Raw genomic sequence first — 16,584 nt, forward strand, 5'->3', positions numbered from 1 at the left:
TTGGATATTTGACTTGGGCAACTGGACACGCCATTAGCTGTGATGGGTAGCTGAGTGGTAGAGAGCTTTTGAGAGGATCAAGTTTGGGATTGGAGATAGTTTGGTGATAGATGATTTTTTTTATGTTAAAATTCAAGATGATTTTTAAAAATCCAATTGGAGTTGTTAAATAGTAGCTAGGCATTTGAGCCTAGTGCTCAGGGAAGTGCTCAGAATTGAAGGTATAGATTAGGAAGTCTACCACTATAGTAGATGGTATATATTATAAAGACATGGGATTAGCTGTCATTTCTTGGTGAGAGAGCACAGGTAGGTAAGAGAAGAGCTCTTTGGAATATTAAGAAAAAGAATAGAGGAGGAAGAGTCCAGGAAGGAGATTAAGAAGGCATGTCAGTAAAATGATGAAAACCACTTAGTGTGGCATGATTGAAGTCTAGAGAAAAGAGTGTTTCCAGAAGGAAGATATATTAAACCATAGAAAATGCTGCCATTAGGTGCAGTAAGATGCTAACTATTCGGAGGTGAGGAGGTAGAAAGAAATTTTGCTGGGAAGAGGAGCAGTGACATAAGATGGTGGCTGGAGGGAAACGAGTAGGTAAAGATGGATTTTATAAAGTCATGTTTATATATTCATGAGAATGATTTAGTAGAGTGGAAGAGATATATAAATCAGGGTAGGAATGAAAGGGGATAATTGCAGGAGTAAAGTTCTTAGAGACAACAAGAATGACTATAGATAAACACTTGAATTTTTATTGTTACAAGAGGGTGGACAGAATAGGAGTTTTAAATGTAAGCAGGTTGGTTGAGAGGAGATGAAATAATACATATATGGTATATATAGATAACATATATATATATATATTTCTGTGAAATACAACTGAAAGTGACAGAGAGGGTGGACATTTGAGGAGTGGAGAAAGTAAGGTTTTTACACATTTTAGAGACTACAAAGTGATTTTTTTTGGTGGTGGTATTGGGTGGGATAATTTTAATATTATTATCTAGTGATGTTTGGCTGCCCAATTTAAATTTGTCATCAGATGTAGCTGAACTGAGTTTAGCAGCACAGCTGTGTGATTTGTCTCTAGCAATGTCAGCTTCTTGAGTATAATCTTGGAGTAAACGTATAGTTGGGTTTTTCCAAAATTAAGTTTTTCTAGATTAGTTTAACTGAGAAAGGTACAGAGGAATTATAATTCAGTCTTTGTACGATGAGAATTCTATGATGATTACTGTCAAACACTTAAATATTTTTCAATAAATAAGGAAGTAAAATTTTAGATTTTTCTAAAAAAATTCATCAAGCATTGGGGCAACATTAATACAACTGAATTACTCTGTGGTTTATGTTACTTAAACATCTGATTTCCAAATAAATTTGCTTGTGGGTTTGTAATTTTGTTTCTCTTTCTTAAGTATAAATCTGTGTCTAATCTTCATGGCATTTTTTTTTTTTTTTTGGTAAAAGGTCTGTCTATGATGGTGAAGAACATGGACGATTCATGGAGAAGCTTGAAACTCGCATCCGCAATCATGACCGAGAAATTGAGAAAATGTGCAACTTTCATTATCAGGGCTTTGTGGACTCTATAACAGAACTGCTAAAAGTGAGAGGAGAAGCCCAGAAACTCAAAGTAAGGAGATTCTGTCTGTCTTGGGGTTTTGGTTAACATTAAAAGAGTAGGGACTGCATTACAGGTTACATATTTGTGGTAAAGATTTTTGAATAGTAAGAAAGAGATTTGTACTGAAACATAGATAATTGAGATTACAGCTTTTAGCTGAAAAGGATACTCTTTTAAGTTAAAATTTATTGGGGATAACTACATGTGGATGAGAGCTAGTAATAAGAATCAGTTTCTTCCAGATAGAAACTTAATTGATCCTTCAAGTCATCTGTCTACTTCCTTGCTAGATAAAACCCATCACCATTGAATGACAGAATTGCAAGCCATGGCTGCAGAAGTCTTTGTGGCATGGCAATCTGCTGCTGCTGCTGCTAAGTCACTTCAGTCGTGTCCAACTCTGTGCGACCCCATAGACGTCAGCCCACCAGGCTCCCCCGTCCCTAGGATTCTCCAGGCAGGAACACTGGAGTGGGTTGCCATTTCCTTCTCCAATGCATGAAAGTGAAAGTGAAGTCGCTCAGTTGTGTCCAACTCTTTGTGACCCCATGGACTGCAGCCTACCAGGCTCCTCCATCCATGGGATTCTCCAGGCAAGAGTATGGGAGTGGGCAGCCATTGCCTTCTCCGATGGCAATCTGAGGCAGAGGAAAAAAAAATTGTGATAGTTGTGGAGGGTCTTCTACCAAAGTATGGAAGTTCGTTCTTGATAGGACTAACTCAAGTTCAAGAGAGAGGATAGCTGTATTGGTTTTGTCCCTGGTATAGCAAATTTCCTTATCTTGGGTAACTGACTTTGCTACAGAAAAACTACTGTGTTTGATTATGGGATGCTGTCGTAGTGCCTTTTGGGGGGGTGTTATGAAATAAACAATACTGGCTCTGTAAAATCACCCAAATTCTGAAGTCCAAATCACAGTGGGTCTGCAAGGTTTCAGATAGGAATTTATGGACGTATATAACAACTATCCAGTCATCATAAGAAATATTAATGTTACAAAGAAAATTAAATATCTCTTTTTTACCCTTCTCAGTGGCTTTCTTCACTCTACCTTTCAAAAATAGCAAATCTTCTTATTTGTTGTTAATGTTCTTTAATGCTTAACTATTATAATTGAAATTAAATTAATTTCCCAGTCAGCTTACCAAATTTAATTTTAGGTGAATTAAAAAGTTAAATGTAAAAAATAAAACCGTAAAGAAACAAGTAGAAAATATAGATGAATATTTATGTGATTTTGGAGAGTGAGGAATGCATTTCTAAACACAATTCCTAAGCTAGAAAGAAAATATTGATACATACAATGATAGTACAGTGAAAGAACTTTCTACATACAAGTTAAAAATGTAAAGGTAAATAATAAAATATTTACAAATACATATGACAAATGATTGATATCCTAACAGAAAAGATCTTTATAAATTAATAGGAAAAATATGAACACTAATAGAAAACAGAAATGCTTGTTAATACAGTTTACATACAAAGAAATAGAAGGGAACTCTACAATTGAGAAATAATTAAACAAATACAAATTTAAAGAATAAAGTGCCACCTAATACAATAACAAAAATGAAACAAATGTTAAGTAAAGTTGGAGATGATACTTATCAACTGGGGAATGCCTGGTTGGAGTGGAGACTGTTACAACTTAAGGGGAGCAGTTTTATATATCAATACTGAAAACTTCTCATGGATCACTGCCTTGTCATGGTGAAGGGGCTTGCATAACTCAGTGAAGCTATGAGCCTTGCTGTGCAGGACCACCCAAGATGGACAAGTCATAGTAAAGAGTTCTGACAAAATGTAGTCCACTGGAGGAGAGAATGGCAAACCACTCCGGTACTCCTGCTATGAGAACCCCATGAACTGTATAAAAAGGTAAAAAGATATGAAACCAAAAGATGAGCACCCCAGGTCAGAAGGTGTCCAATATGCTACTGGGGAAGAGCAGAGGGCAATTTCTCATAGCTCCAGAAAGAATGAAGCAGCTGGGCCAAAGCGGAGAGATGCTTACTTGTGGATGTGTCTGGTAATGAAAGTAAAATCCGATGCTATGAAGAACAGTATTGCAGAGAAAGCTGGAGTATTAGGTCCATGAATCAAGGTAAATTGGATGTGCTCAGGCAGGAGATGGCAAGAGTAAACATTGACATATTAGGAATCAGTGAACTAAAATGGACGAGAATGGGAGAATTTAATTCAGATGACCATTATTATATCTACGACTGTGGGCAAGAATCCCTTAGAAGATATGGAGTAGCCCTCATTGTCAACAGAAGAGACCGAAATGCAGTACTTGGTTGCAACCTCAAAAACAGCAGAATGATCTTGGTTCATTTCTAAAGCAAACCATTCAACATTACCATAATCTTAAGTCTGTGCCCAGCCACCGATGCCAAAGAAGCTGAAGTTGATCAGTTCTATGAAGACCTAGAAGACCTCGTAGAACAAACACCAAAAAAAATGTCCTAGTCATCATAGGGGATTGGAATGCAAAAGTAGGAAGTTAAGAGATACCTGTAGTAAAAGGAAAGTTTGGCATTGGAGTACAAAATGAAGCAGGACAAAGGCTAGCAGAATTTTGCTAAGAGAATACACTGATCATAGCAAACACACTTTTTCAACAACACAAAAGAAGACTTTATGCATGGATATCACCACATGATCAATACCAAAATCAGATTGATTGTGTTCATTGCAGCCAAAGATGGATACGCTCTATACAGTCAGCAAAAACAAGACCTGGAACTGACTGTGGAACAGATCATCAGGTCCTTATAGCAAAATTCAGGCTTAAACTAAGGAAAGTGGGGAAACCACTAAGCCAGTCAGGTATGATCTAAAAATCCCCTATGATTATAGTTAAAGTTAAGTCGCTTAGTCGTGTCTGACTCTTTGTGACCCCATAGACTGTAGCCCACCAGGCTCCTCTGTCCATGGGATTCTCCAGGCAAGAATACTGGAGTGGGTTGCCATTTCCTTCTCCAGGGGATCTTCCTGACTCAGGGATCGAACCCGGGTCTCCCACATTGCAGGCAGATGCTTTAACCTCTGAGCCACCAGGGAAGCCCCCTATGATTATAGGGAGGTTACAAATAGATCTGGTAGATCTGGTAGACAGAGTTCCTGAAGAACTGTGGACAGAGCTTCCTAATATACAAGAGGTACTGCAAGGAGGCAAAGTGGTCATTTGAGGATGTTTTACAAATAGCTGAGGAAAGAAGAGAGGCTTAAGGCAAGAAAGAAAGGGAAAAGTATAACCAACTGAATGCAGAGTTCCAGAGAATAGCAGGGAGAGACAGGAAGGCCTTATTCAATGAACATTGAAGAGAAATAGAAGAAAACAGAAGGGGAAAGACTAGAGGTCTTTTGAAGAAACTAGAGATATCACAGGAAAATTTCAATGCAAAGATAGGCATTATAAAGGACAGAAATGGTTAAGACCTAGTAGAAGCAGAAGAGATCAAGAAGAGATGGCAGGAATACACAGAAGAACTGTACAAAAAAGGTCTTAATGACCCAGATAACCACGATTGTGTAGTCTCTCACTCAAAGCCAGATATCCTGGAATGTGAAGTCAAGTGGGCCTTAGGAACCACTGCTGCCAATAAAGCTAGTGGAGGTGATGGAATTCCAGTTGAGCTATTTAAAATCCTAAAAGATGATGCTATTAAAGTGCTGTATTCAATATGTCAGCAAATTTGGAAATACCAGCAGTGGCTGCATGACTGGAAAAGGCCAATATTCATCCCAGTTCCCTAGAAGGGCAGTACTAAAGAATGTTCAAATTACTGGACAGTTGCATTCACTTCCCATGCTAGTAAGGTTATGCTCAAAATCTTTCAAGCCAGGCTTCAGCAGTAGTTGAATCAAGAACTCCTAGATGTCCAAGCTGGGTTTAGTAAAGGCAGAGGAACAGGGATCACATTGCCAATTAAATCATAGAGAAAGCAAGGGAATTCCAGAAAAAAACTTCTATTTCTGATTCATCGACTATGCTAAAGCCTTTGATTGTATGAATCATAGCAAACTGGAAAACTCTTAAAGATATGAGAATACCAGACCATCTTACTTGTCTCCTCAGAAACGTATTTGTGGGTCGAGAAGCATCTGTTAGGACCTTATATGGAACAACTGACTGGTTCAGAATTGAGAAAGAGTGAGACAAGTCTGTATATTGTCACCCTGTTATTTAACTTATATTCAGAACACATTATGTGAAATGTTGGGTTGGATGAGTTACAGGCTGGAATCAAAATTGCCAGGAGAAATATCAACAATCTCAGATATGCAGATGATACCACTTTAATGGCAGAAGGTGAAGAGGAACTAAAGAGCCTCTTGATGAAGGTGAAAGAGGAGAGTGAAAAAGCCATCTTAAAACTCAATATTAAAAAAACTAAGATCATGGCATCTGACCCCATCACTTCATGGCAAATAGAAGTGGAAAACATGGAAGCAGTGACAGATTTCCTCTTTTTGGGCCTTAAAATCCCTGCGGAGGGTGACTGCAATCATGAAATTTGAAGACGATTGCTACTTGGAAGGAAACTATGACAGTCCTAGACAGTGTATTAAAAAGCAAAGACATCACTTTGCTGACAAAGGTCCATATAGTCAAGGCTATGGTTTTTCCAGTAGTCATGTACTGATGTGAGAGATGTACCATTAAGAAAGCAGAGCACCAAAGAATTGATGCTTTCAAACTGTGGTGCTGAAGAAGACTCGAGAGTCCCTTGGATCACAAGGAGATCGAACTAGTTAGTCCTAAAGGAAATCAACCCTGAATACTCATTGAAAGGACTGATGTTAATGCTTGGGCCACCTGATGCGAACAGCAGACTCATTGAAAAAGACCTGACGCTGGGAAAGACTAAAGGCAGAAGGAGAAGAGGGCGACAGATGAGATGGTTGAATGGCATCACCGATTCAATGGACATGAACTTGCGCAAACTCCGAGAGATGGTGAGGGACAGGGAGGCCTGGCGTACTGCAGTTCATGGGGTCGCAAATGACGACTGAACAACAACTGAAAACTGCAAACAGCAACAAATGAAAACTATGTTTTCGTTTATTCTAAAGCTACAGGTGCATGTACAGTGATGTGCATGTGATTTTTTTTTTGATGGCTAAAACTTTAAAATGTCCCTAAAAGTCATGTACTAGAGGATTAGTAAAATAAGGCATGGTGTATCCATTTAAAAGAGTAAGAAACTACATTACTGTAGAAGGATATCTGATATGAGAACGTTTGCTTAATGTATAAAAACAGATTAAAAAGTATGACCAATTCGGTTCTATTTAAAAAGTTATACTGAATTTTAGGGGACTGAAAAGCCTCAAGTGGACAGAAGTATCTGAAATACGTGAAAACAAAGATATGGAGCTTCTGCCAGGAGTTGTATGTGCTGTTCGTCCTCACTCAGCTTCCTCATCCCAGCTTCCCATCCACCCTCACCTTGTGCTGTTCTTGATGCCTGTGTTCGAAAACCTCTCTCTCTTCCTCGGGTGCTTTGTCCATGATAGGCAAAAGGGTGCTCTGTCTCTGGTTACTGAAGTAGTCATGTAGTGGAGTACCTGAATGTTACTCATAATGTTCTCAGTTAACACATGGGAGACTGCCCTAGGGGGCATCCTTTCAGCTTGTGTGAGGAGCCTGTGAAAATTCTTGAACTTTAGAAAAAAGTTTAGAAAATGGAAAAGGTTGGCTATTACCTACTGTCAGTATTATTTGAACATAGCAATGAAATTTCTGTGTTCTCTAGGATGCCAGTTATTTTTTTTTGATTCACAGTATGTGTGTGAGTGTGTGTGTAGGTGTGTATAAATATATACACATATCATACATATGTTCTCTGAATCAAGAAGTAGCATTCTAGACAAGCAGTATATAGTAGCCTTTATTGAAATAAACATGGTATGTTTCTCCATTTATTTATATCTTAATTATTTAAAATCCATCAAAGAGGTTTTTTAAAAAATTTTTTAAATTATGAAAGTATGGTAATACTTTTCAGATGACTTGGAAAACACAGAACAAAGTTACATATATTTCCACTATATGTTACAATTATGTTTTAAGTAGATAATTTAAAATTTTTAATTGGAGTTTTAATATCAAACTTTCAGAAATTCATAGCATGAACAAGCAGAAAAGTAGAATACAGTAGACCTGAAAAGCAATATGAACCAATTCAACATAATTAAGATTTATACAGTTTTCACACAATAGCAGGATACAAATTCTATTCAAGTTCCCATAGACTATAAAGCAGGAGACACTAAAACATATCTAGGGACATAAAACGGGGCTTCCTAGGTGGCTCAGTGGTAAAGAATCTGCCAGCTAATGCAAGAGACACAGGAGACTCGGGTTCGATCTCTGTGTTGGGATCAATCCCCTGGAGGAAGAAATGGCAACCTACTCCAGTATTCTTGTCTGGGAAATCCTGTGGACAGAGGATCCTGATGGGCTACAGTCCCTAGGGTCACAGAGAGTTGGACATGACTGAGCACAGACATGCACAAATGCCAAAGAAGGTGCAAAAATTTCGTGGTCTATAGGCATTGGAATCATACAGAATCTGTTCTCTTATCACAGTTGAATTATGTTAGAAATCAATATCAAAAGGTACTCGAAAATATCCCACAAAATATCCCACAATGTGACATTTACCAAGAGAGATCTTGACTTAGCTGTTGAAAGCCTCAATAAAGTTCAGTTCAGTTGCTCAGTTGTGTCCAACTCTTTGTGACCCTATGGATTGCAGCATGCCAGGTTTCTCTGTCCATCAACAACTCCCAGAGCTTACTCAAACTCATGTCCATTGAATCAGTGATGCCATCCAACCATCTCATCCTCTGTCATCCCCTTCTCCTCCTGCCTTCAATCTTTCCCAGCATCAGGGTCTTTTCCAATGAGTCAGTTCTTTGCATCAGGTGGCCAAAGTATTGGATCTTCAGTTTCAGCATCAGTCATTCCAATGAATATTCAGGACTAATTTCCTTTAGGATGGACTGGTTGGATCTCCTTGCAGTCCAAGGGACTCTCAAGAGTCTTCTCCAACACTACAGTTCAAAAGCATCAATTCTTCAGCACTCAGCTTTCTTTATAGTCCAACTCTCACATCCATACATGACTACTGGAAAAACCAAAGGTTTGACTAGATGGACCTTTGTTGGCAAAGTAACGTCTCTACTTTTGAATATGCTATCTACGTTGGTCATAGCTTTTCTTCCAAGGAGCAAGCATCTGTTAGTTTCAATAAAGTTAAAAGACTGAAAAAACACAGAGGGTGACTGTAGAGAAGGAAACATTTAAGTGAGAAATTAATACGAAAATGAGAAATTAATATGAATGATACTTAAAAAAAACACATGTATTTGGAAATTAAATGTGTACATTTAAGTGATGGATGTATCTTAGAAGCCATAAGAAGGAAAATTAGAAAATGTTTATAATAGAATAAAAATGAAAGGAAAATTTATCAGATTTTGTTGCATGCAGGTGAAGCTGCTCTGTGCAACTGAATACAATGTGGAATCTTGAATAAGTTATAAAAAAATGGACACTAGCATAAAATTTTGTGAAATTTGAACAAAATCTGTGCTTTAGTTAATAATACTGTATCATATGTTAATTTTCTGTTTTTTTTTTCGCATCATAGTATTTCTTTATATTCTCAGAATTGAAATGAAAATGTCACGCCTCATTCAAATTGAAAAAAAACATCACAAAGATAATAAACTTTCTAGACTTTTAGCAGTAATACTAGATGCCAGAGTAAGTGGAACTGTATCAAAGTTTTGAATGAATATAAGTTAGAAATCTAGGATTCCATTCATGCTTAAGCAACTGGAGCCAAAATGTCATAAATTTTTTTAGCTAAGCAAAAATTCCTAAGTTTCTAAAATATATATGATACATATTTGACTTTTTCTATGTCATGTTCAGTGCTTCCAGTTTGTTTAAATGCTTTCCAATTTCTCCCTCTTATTTTTTGTTGTTCTTTCTCAAGCCTTTTTTGAGTGCATTTAAATAAAATGGGAGCACTGACTATGAAATAGAAAAAGTGAAACAAACTAGAAAAAAGTAAAAAGTCATACTGTAGTACAGTTATTTTTAAATAGGGCTGTTTATTAGACTCACATCTGAAGCTTTGGAGAAAAAAACAATACCTTGGCATTTGTATTTTATGAAAAATTTCAAGATAATTCTAATGTGCATCTGGATTTTAAAAAGTGATTGCAGGTTTTTCTATTAAATGGTAGTTTCAGTGATATGGAATTTACTATTTTCTGTTGACCAGTCATGATACAATGGTGTTAAAATGAATAACAGTTACATAATCACAGTAGTAAAAAATATTTTATCAGTTTTCATGATCAATAGCCAGATAAAAAATAAAGGATAATTTACAATTTCAAGCTATAATGGCACCATGATTAACCTAACGATATAAAATACTTACCTACAATCTGAGGGGTTAAGTAGAGTGATGTGGTAATTGGAAGTGCATACTTCCAATTGGATGTGCTTAATTCCAAGTGTTTTCATCCACCCAGCCGGTCTATGTTTTTTGGTTGGTGCATTTAATCTATTTACATTTAAGGTAACCGTCGATATATATGATCCTATTGCTGTTTTATTAACTGTTTTGAGTTTATTTTTTGTAGGTCTTTTCCTTCTCTTGTTTTTTCTCCTTAGAGAAGTTTCTTTTCATTTTATATCCTGCTGTTCCCTTCTGCTTGTTCCTTTTGCATTTTATATCATGCCATTCCCTTCTGATTTCTGTTGAGAAATCAGCTGATAACCTTATGGGAATTCCCTTGTATGTTATTTGTCAGTTTTCCCTTGTTGTTTTTAATGTTTTATCTTTGTATTTAATTTTTGTTATTTTGATTGCTATGTGTCTTAGTGTGTTCCACCTTGGGTTTATCCTGCCTGGGAGTCTCTGTTCTTCTTGGACTAGGTTGAATTTTTCCTTTTCCATGTTAGGAAAATTTTCAGCTGTTATCATTTTAGACATTTTCTCAGGTGCTTCCTCTCTTCTCCTTTTGGGACCCTTATAATGTGAATGTTCGTGTTTTTAATGTTGTCCCAGAGGTCTCTTTGGCTGTGTTCTTTTTTTTTTTTCCTTTTTTCTATATTCTGTTTTGTGGCAGTGAGAGCCACCATTCTGTCTTCTAGACCAATGACCTCTTCTTCTGCCTGTTATTCTGCTATTGATTCCTTCTACTGCATTTTTCATCTCTGTTTGTTCTTTAGTTATACTTGGGCTTTGGTAGACATTTCTTATGCCTTCATTCTTTTTCCAAGATCCTGGATCATTTTCACTGTCATTATTCTGAATTCTTTTTCTGGAATGTGCCTATTTCCCCTCTTTTTAGTTGTCTTCCTGAGATTTTATCTTGTCCCTTCATCTGGGACACAATTGTCTGCATTTTCATTTTGATTAACTTTCTATTATGTGGTTTCTCTTCTGGCGGCTGCAGGATTGCAGTTTTCCTTGCTTCTTCTGTCTGCTCTCTGGTGGATAAGGCTAAGAGGCTTGTGCAAGCTTCCTGATGGGAAGGACTGGTGGTGGGAAAAACTGGATCTTGCTCTGGTGGGCAGGGTTGTGCTTAGTAAAACTAATCTGGGGACTTCCCTGCTGGTCCAGTGGTTAACACTTCGGCTTCCAATGCACAGGGTGCAGGTTTGATCCCTGGTCATGGAGCTAAGATCCCATATGCCCTATGGCCAAGAAACCAGATCATAAAAAGCAGAACAATATTGTAACAAATTTAATGAAGACTTAAATTAAGAAAGAAAAAGTAATCCAGTTGTCTGCTTATAGGTAGGGTATTGCACTCCCTCTTTGTTAGTTGTTTGGCCAGAGGCAACCCAGCCCTGGGGTCTACAGGTTCTATGGTAGGGTTAATGGTGACCTCAAAGAAGGCTCACCAAGGGGCGCCTCCCAGGACTGCTGTTGCCAGTGCCTGTGGCCAGCCACTGTTGACCCACACCTCCATAGGAGACCCTCCAACACTAGGTAGGTCCAGTTCAGTCTCCTGTGGGGGGTCACTGCTCCTTTCCCCTGGGTCCTGGTGTGCTCAAGATCTTGTTTATGCCCCCCAAGTGGGTGTCTCTGTTTCCCACAGTCCTGTGGAAGTCCTGTAATCAAATCCCACTGGCCTTCACAGTCAGATTCTAGGGGGATTTCTAGTCCCTTTGCTGGATCCCCTATCTGGGAAGCTTGATGTGGGGCTTGGAACCTTCACAACAGTGGGAGAAGGTCTTTGGTATTATTGTGCTCCAGTTTGTGGGTCGCCTGCCCGGTGGGTATGGGATTTGATTTTATAATGATTGCATTCCTTCTACTGTCTTGTTGCAGCTTCTCCTTTGTCTTTGGATGTAAGATATCTTTCTTTGGTCGATTCCAGCATCCTCCTGTCAATGATTGTTCAACAGCTAGTTGTGATTTTGATGCTCTCGCAGGAGGAGATGAATACATGTTCTTACACTCAGCCATCTTGAACCCCTAGATAAGCTGTGTAGATGTCCTCTCATTGTTATGTTCAAATAGTATTGAAATAGTAATTATCTTTCTATCAGAAGCTTTGATTAGGCTCCTGTGGCTGTTTTAGAATTCTGGTTTGCGTGAAATTGGTTTAGTGGGCCATGATCAGTATTTTTAATAAAAATTGAAATAGAATGGAAAAGGGAACAATAAAGTGTATTATATGCAGTAAGACAAAATTGTTTCTTGAAAATTTTGTTTCTCTGTGTGTGTGTGTATTTCCTATATTTGCGTATCAGGTTGCAATGTAAAATATATTTCTTACAATGAGTTTGAGGTTAAAAAAAAGTTTCAGAAATATCTTTATAAAGTAAACAAGGTATTCTAGTAGAGAGTGTGATGCTGAAATTAGTAGTATTTATGGAAGGTTGAATTTTATGAGATCTCCTGTTTACATGAAAAAAAAATCTAATCATTCTTAAATAACAATCACTCAGGGGCTGCCCACACCACTTTTATTCACATTGTTTAAAAGCTTTTTCTTATATTGAACTGATATTAATCCCATTTTTGAATAACGTCCATATATTGGTTTGAATAATAAGCTCTTCAGTCTCACTTATTCTAGACCAAGAATCAGCAAAGTATATCTTTTAGGCCAAATCCAGCTTGTCTCCTAATTTTGCAAATGAACGTAGAAACATATTGGAACATAGAAACACCCATTCATTTATATATGTATATGGTTGCGTTTTTGCTTCAGTGACAGTGCATGTAGTAATCTGCTCAGAAAATGATAGTCCAGGTATAGCGTATAGTTTTGGGCAAAATTTTCAAAGGTGTGTTCCTAAAAAACTGGTTTCCTGAGATGATCCTCAGTGAAAGGATTTTACATAAAATAAGTTGGAAAACACTGTGTGATATCTCCTTAGGCATTTATAGTGCTATAGAATATTAAATGCTTCACAAGTTCCCAGTAAATGAACCTTTTTAGTATTATTTCCTATACATATTATGTGTGTGTGTGTCTATGTTTGTGTGTATACAGAGTGCAGAGTATCTTTTAGTATAAAATTTGTTGTCATTCTGAGGGACATAATAGAAAATGCTGGGTTAAGGAAATATCTTAAACATAAGGAGAGATTTAGATTCCACCAATTTAGAATTGGTGGAAGTATAGGAAGCCTCTATTAAAGAAAGCTTTAGAAGTTAATATTGCTCATGTTTTGATAATGTTTAAGAAGGTGGGGAAGTTACTATTCTATAAACTTAATTTTTATATCTACTGATTCTTCAAGAGTGGCTACCAAAATGAGTGGTGCCAATTCATGAATTCTATGTAAATTTAAAGCTTGTTTACCTGATTTTTTACTATCTGATGGATAAATTAGAAAAGAGGGAATATGGAAATGTTAGGAACTATCAAGAATTAGTGATCCAAGAAATTAAGATAAAATGTTTTCTAAAATTAGATTATAAGTAGAAATATTTGACCTGAGTTCAGTTCAGTTTGGTTTAGTCGCTTAGTCCTGTCTGACTCTTTGCGACCCCATGGACTGCAGCATGCCAGGCCTCCCTGTCCATCACCACCTTCCGGAGTTTACTCAGACTCCCTTAGTTAAACAATTCAATTTATGCTCAAGTAAGGTTCTTTGTCCCACTCCAGTGTTCTTGTCTGGAGAATACCAGGGACGGGGGAGCCTGGTGGGCTGCCATCTATGGGGTCACACAAAGTTGGACATGGCTGAAATGACTTAGCAGCAGCAAGGTTCTTTGTGGGTTATTTTTTCTATTATAGTTTTTCTTTCCATTTCAAATGAAAGTGTGATCTTTAGTTGTGTTATATAGTTTGTACTATTTCAAACTGAACATATTTTTTAGTAATTTTTTTTTATTGTTCAAAAAGTCATATAGATGTTCAGTAGAAAAGTTAATACAGTTTAATCCCAGGAGAATACAACTAAACCAAAATGTGGTGAAATATGGAAACAATCTGAATACTTACACTAAATATTTTCATTTAAAATCTTCATCTTAATCAAACTATTGTCTAGGTATTTATTCTAAGTTTAAATTGTCTTCTCTCCACAGAATCAAGTGACGGATACTAATAGAAAACTACAACATGAGGGAAAGGAAGTAAGACCAGTTTACCTTTTGAAAAAGTCTTTTCTGTTTCCTGTCATTCTCTTTGATGACTGTGTTCCTGATTTAGTGGCTTGTGAGACCATAAGCTGCACTTTGAAAGGACTTGGACATTATCATTGCTTCTCATGTTTGTCTGCAGTAAATGAATATAATTACTAGAAAGCTTAGTGAGAGTATGTAGCTTTCCTTAGTTGTATTTTTAAATCACTTGAGAAGTCATAATATGGCCAATGCTGTTTCCGCTGCCTAGAATCTTCTTTCTCCAGTGTTTATGCACTTCAGATATTTGCTCATATGTTACTTCCTAATGAGGACTTTACTAACCAACTTATTTAGAATTGCAATCTCACTTTCACCTTTTGTTTTCTTTTTACCTTTCCTGCTTAATTTTTCTCCATTGCACCTATCATGCTCTGATATTATATAGTTTTCCTTATATGTTTGTTTTTTTGGTCTCCTTCCAGTAGAAATTAAGCTCCATGAGGTCAGGATTTTTTTTTTTTTTTTAAATACACTGCCATATCTCCTCTACCTGCCTAAACAGTGACTGGCACAACATGAATGTGCCATAAGTATTTGTTAAAAAAGTGAATCATTGATTCTATTAGTTGATATATTCACCATTTAAATCATAGTTTATAAGATCGCTTGATGTCCATTTTCTCACATAATCCTCATGGCTGAGGATTTGTGACAAAACCTATGACAAAATTAGGACTAGTATTTTATTGACTAGAAGAATAAAACAGATGATTTGCAAAAGTTTACATAGTAATTGATATGGCTGCGACTAAAATCCAAGTTTTCTGACTTATAGTCAGTTACTGTTCCCTGTATCATGTACCTTCCTTATTGCCTAATACTTATTTAATGTTTAATAATCTTTAAGATTAGCCTTTGATTGTCTTATCAGTAACTTAATCACAACCACTTCTCTCTTTTTTTTGGGGGTGGGGGGGCATAGTATTTAAGTAGCTAACATTTTTAGGTATGGATATGGGATGAATTCTATAAGACGCCATGTAGTTTATTGCTTTTTAAAAGTTTGTCTCACATATTTTAAGTTTTTGCAAAGAGCACAGTTTCTTCTAGTTTTATTGTCTATCACTTCAGATGGAAGACTTTAAAACTCTATGAGAAGATACTGGATAAGTACTTCACTAAAGTACTTCACTAAACTAGAATTCTTGGAAAAGCCACAACTTCTAAGTGTGTGGTTTATTCTCTATTGAAATAGAGATTTAGTTAAAGATTATTTTCAAGATTCATTTCAAGCTGTATAAGAAGGACTGTTTTTCTAGGCGTCTAGCACTGATGAAAGAAATATAGGATCTTCTTAGATTGATGAAATCATGAATCATGAAAAGTCTGAATAGGGTTTGGAGCAAATCTGCAAGTTTTTCTTTTTTCCTGGATAGCCCCTGAATTTTAAGATTTCATTTCACCTAGCCTTTCCTAGTGTAGTATGTATGCATCTTGGGGAGAAAGGGGGAAACCATGCAGGGATGTTTTACTGGTTGAGAAAGGCAGTTCCTTAGTCCACTTGGCAGGTCGTACTATGAAACTGTCTGGGATGTTCTGATGAATTGAACATAGGGTGGAAAAATGTGACTGAAAGCTTTTTATTTACAGCTGTTGGTATAATTCAGTTTTTTTTCCCTCTTGCCAAGCTGGTGATAGCAATGGAAGAGCTGAAGCAGTGTCGACTACAACAGAGAAATATTTCTGCCACTGTTGATAAATTAATGCTGTGTCTTCCAGGTGAGAAACTGGATATAGAGTAGAATTCTTGATGCAGTTTCTTTAGCTTTAATTAATCTTTCACTTTCTCTAAATTATTCTAATGTGCTCTTTTTCCCTTCTCTTTGAAGTTCTGGAGATGTATAGTAAACTGCGGGAGCAGATGAAAACTAAAAGGTAAGTTTTTTTAATTGAACTTTGTGTTATCTAAAATTTGTTATTTAGAATTTTTTAAAAAGTCCATATTTAGCATAACCTTTCAAAAATAATTGTTGATAAGACATCTTCTCTAGCCTTTTGTATATCTATTGATTCATCCTGAGAGTTACTGTTATTATACATATGCTAGTGGTATGCTGATGTATTTTGTCATGTATTATGTTTAAGAAAAAATACTACACATAGTTTGATTTTTAGAAGACCCAGTTTTTTAGGGGAAAAGCATGTAACTGTTTTAGTGATAGTTAATTTCAGAAATATGCTTTGGTTTAGAAAAAATAGTTAACTGGTTCTGGAGGTTCTCCATTGAAACAGAACCAATAATGTGTATATCTGTGTGTGT

The 16,584-nt window shown here is 36.6% G+C and overlaps 1 protein-coding gene across 4 annotated transcripts in view; it reads left to right on the forward strand.

The window, feature by feature from the left end:
• Positions 1-16,584, forward strand: part of EXOC6B (exocyst complex component 6B) — a 721,589-nt gene that overhangs the window by 90,977 nt on the left and 614,028 nt on the right. For all 4 annotated transcript variants that reach the window (XM_055539668.1, XM_055539673.1, XM_055539671.1 and 1 more), the window contains exons 2-5: positions 1,472-1,637; positions 14,226-14,273; positions 15,953-16,043; positions 16,154-16,199. In XM_055539668.1, coding sequence (XP_055395643.1) covers positions 1,472-1,637; positions 14,226-14,273; positions 15,953-16,043; positions 16,154-16,199 — 351 coding nt within the window. The remainder of the gene's footprint in view (positions 1-1,471; positions 1,638-14,225; positions 14,274-15,952; positions 16,044-16,153; positions 16,200-16,584) is intronic.

This window comes from Bubalus kerabau, chromosome 11 (assembly GCF_029407905.1).
Source record: "Bubalus kerabau isolate K-KA32 ecotype Philippines breed swamp buffalo chromosome 11, PCC_UOA_SB_1v2, whole genome shotgun sequence".
Taxonomy (NCBI): domain Eukaryota; kingdom Metazoa; phylum Chordata; class Mammalia; order Artiodactyla; family Bovidae; genus Bubalus; species Bubalus kerabau.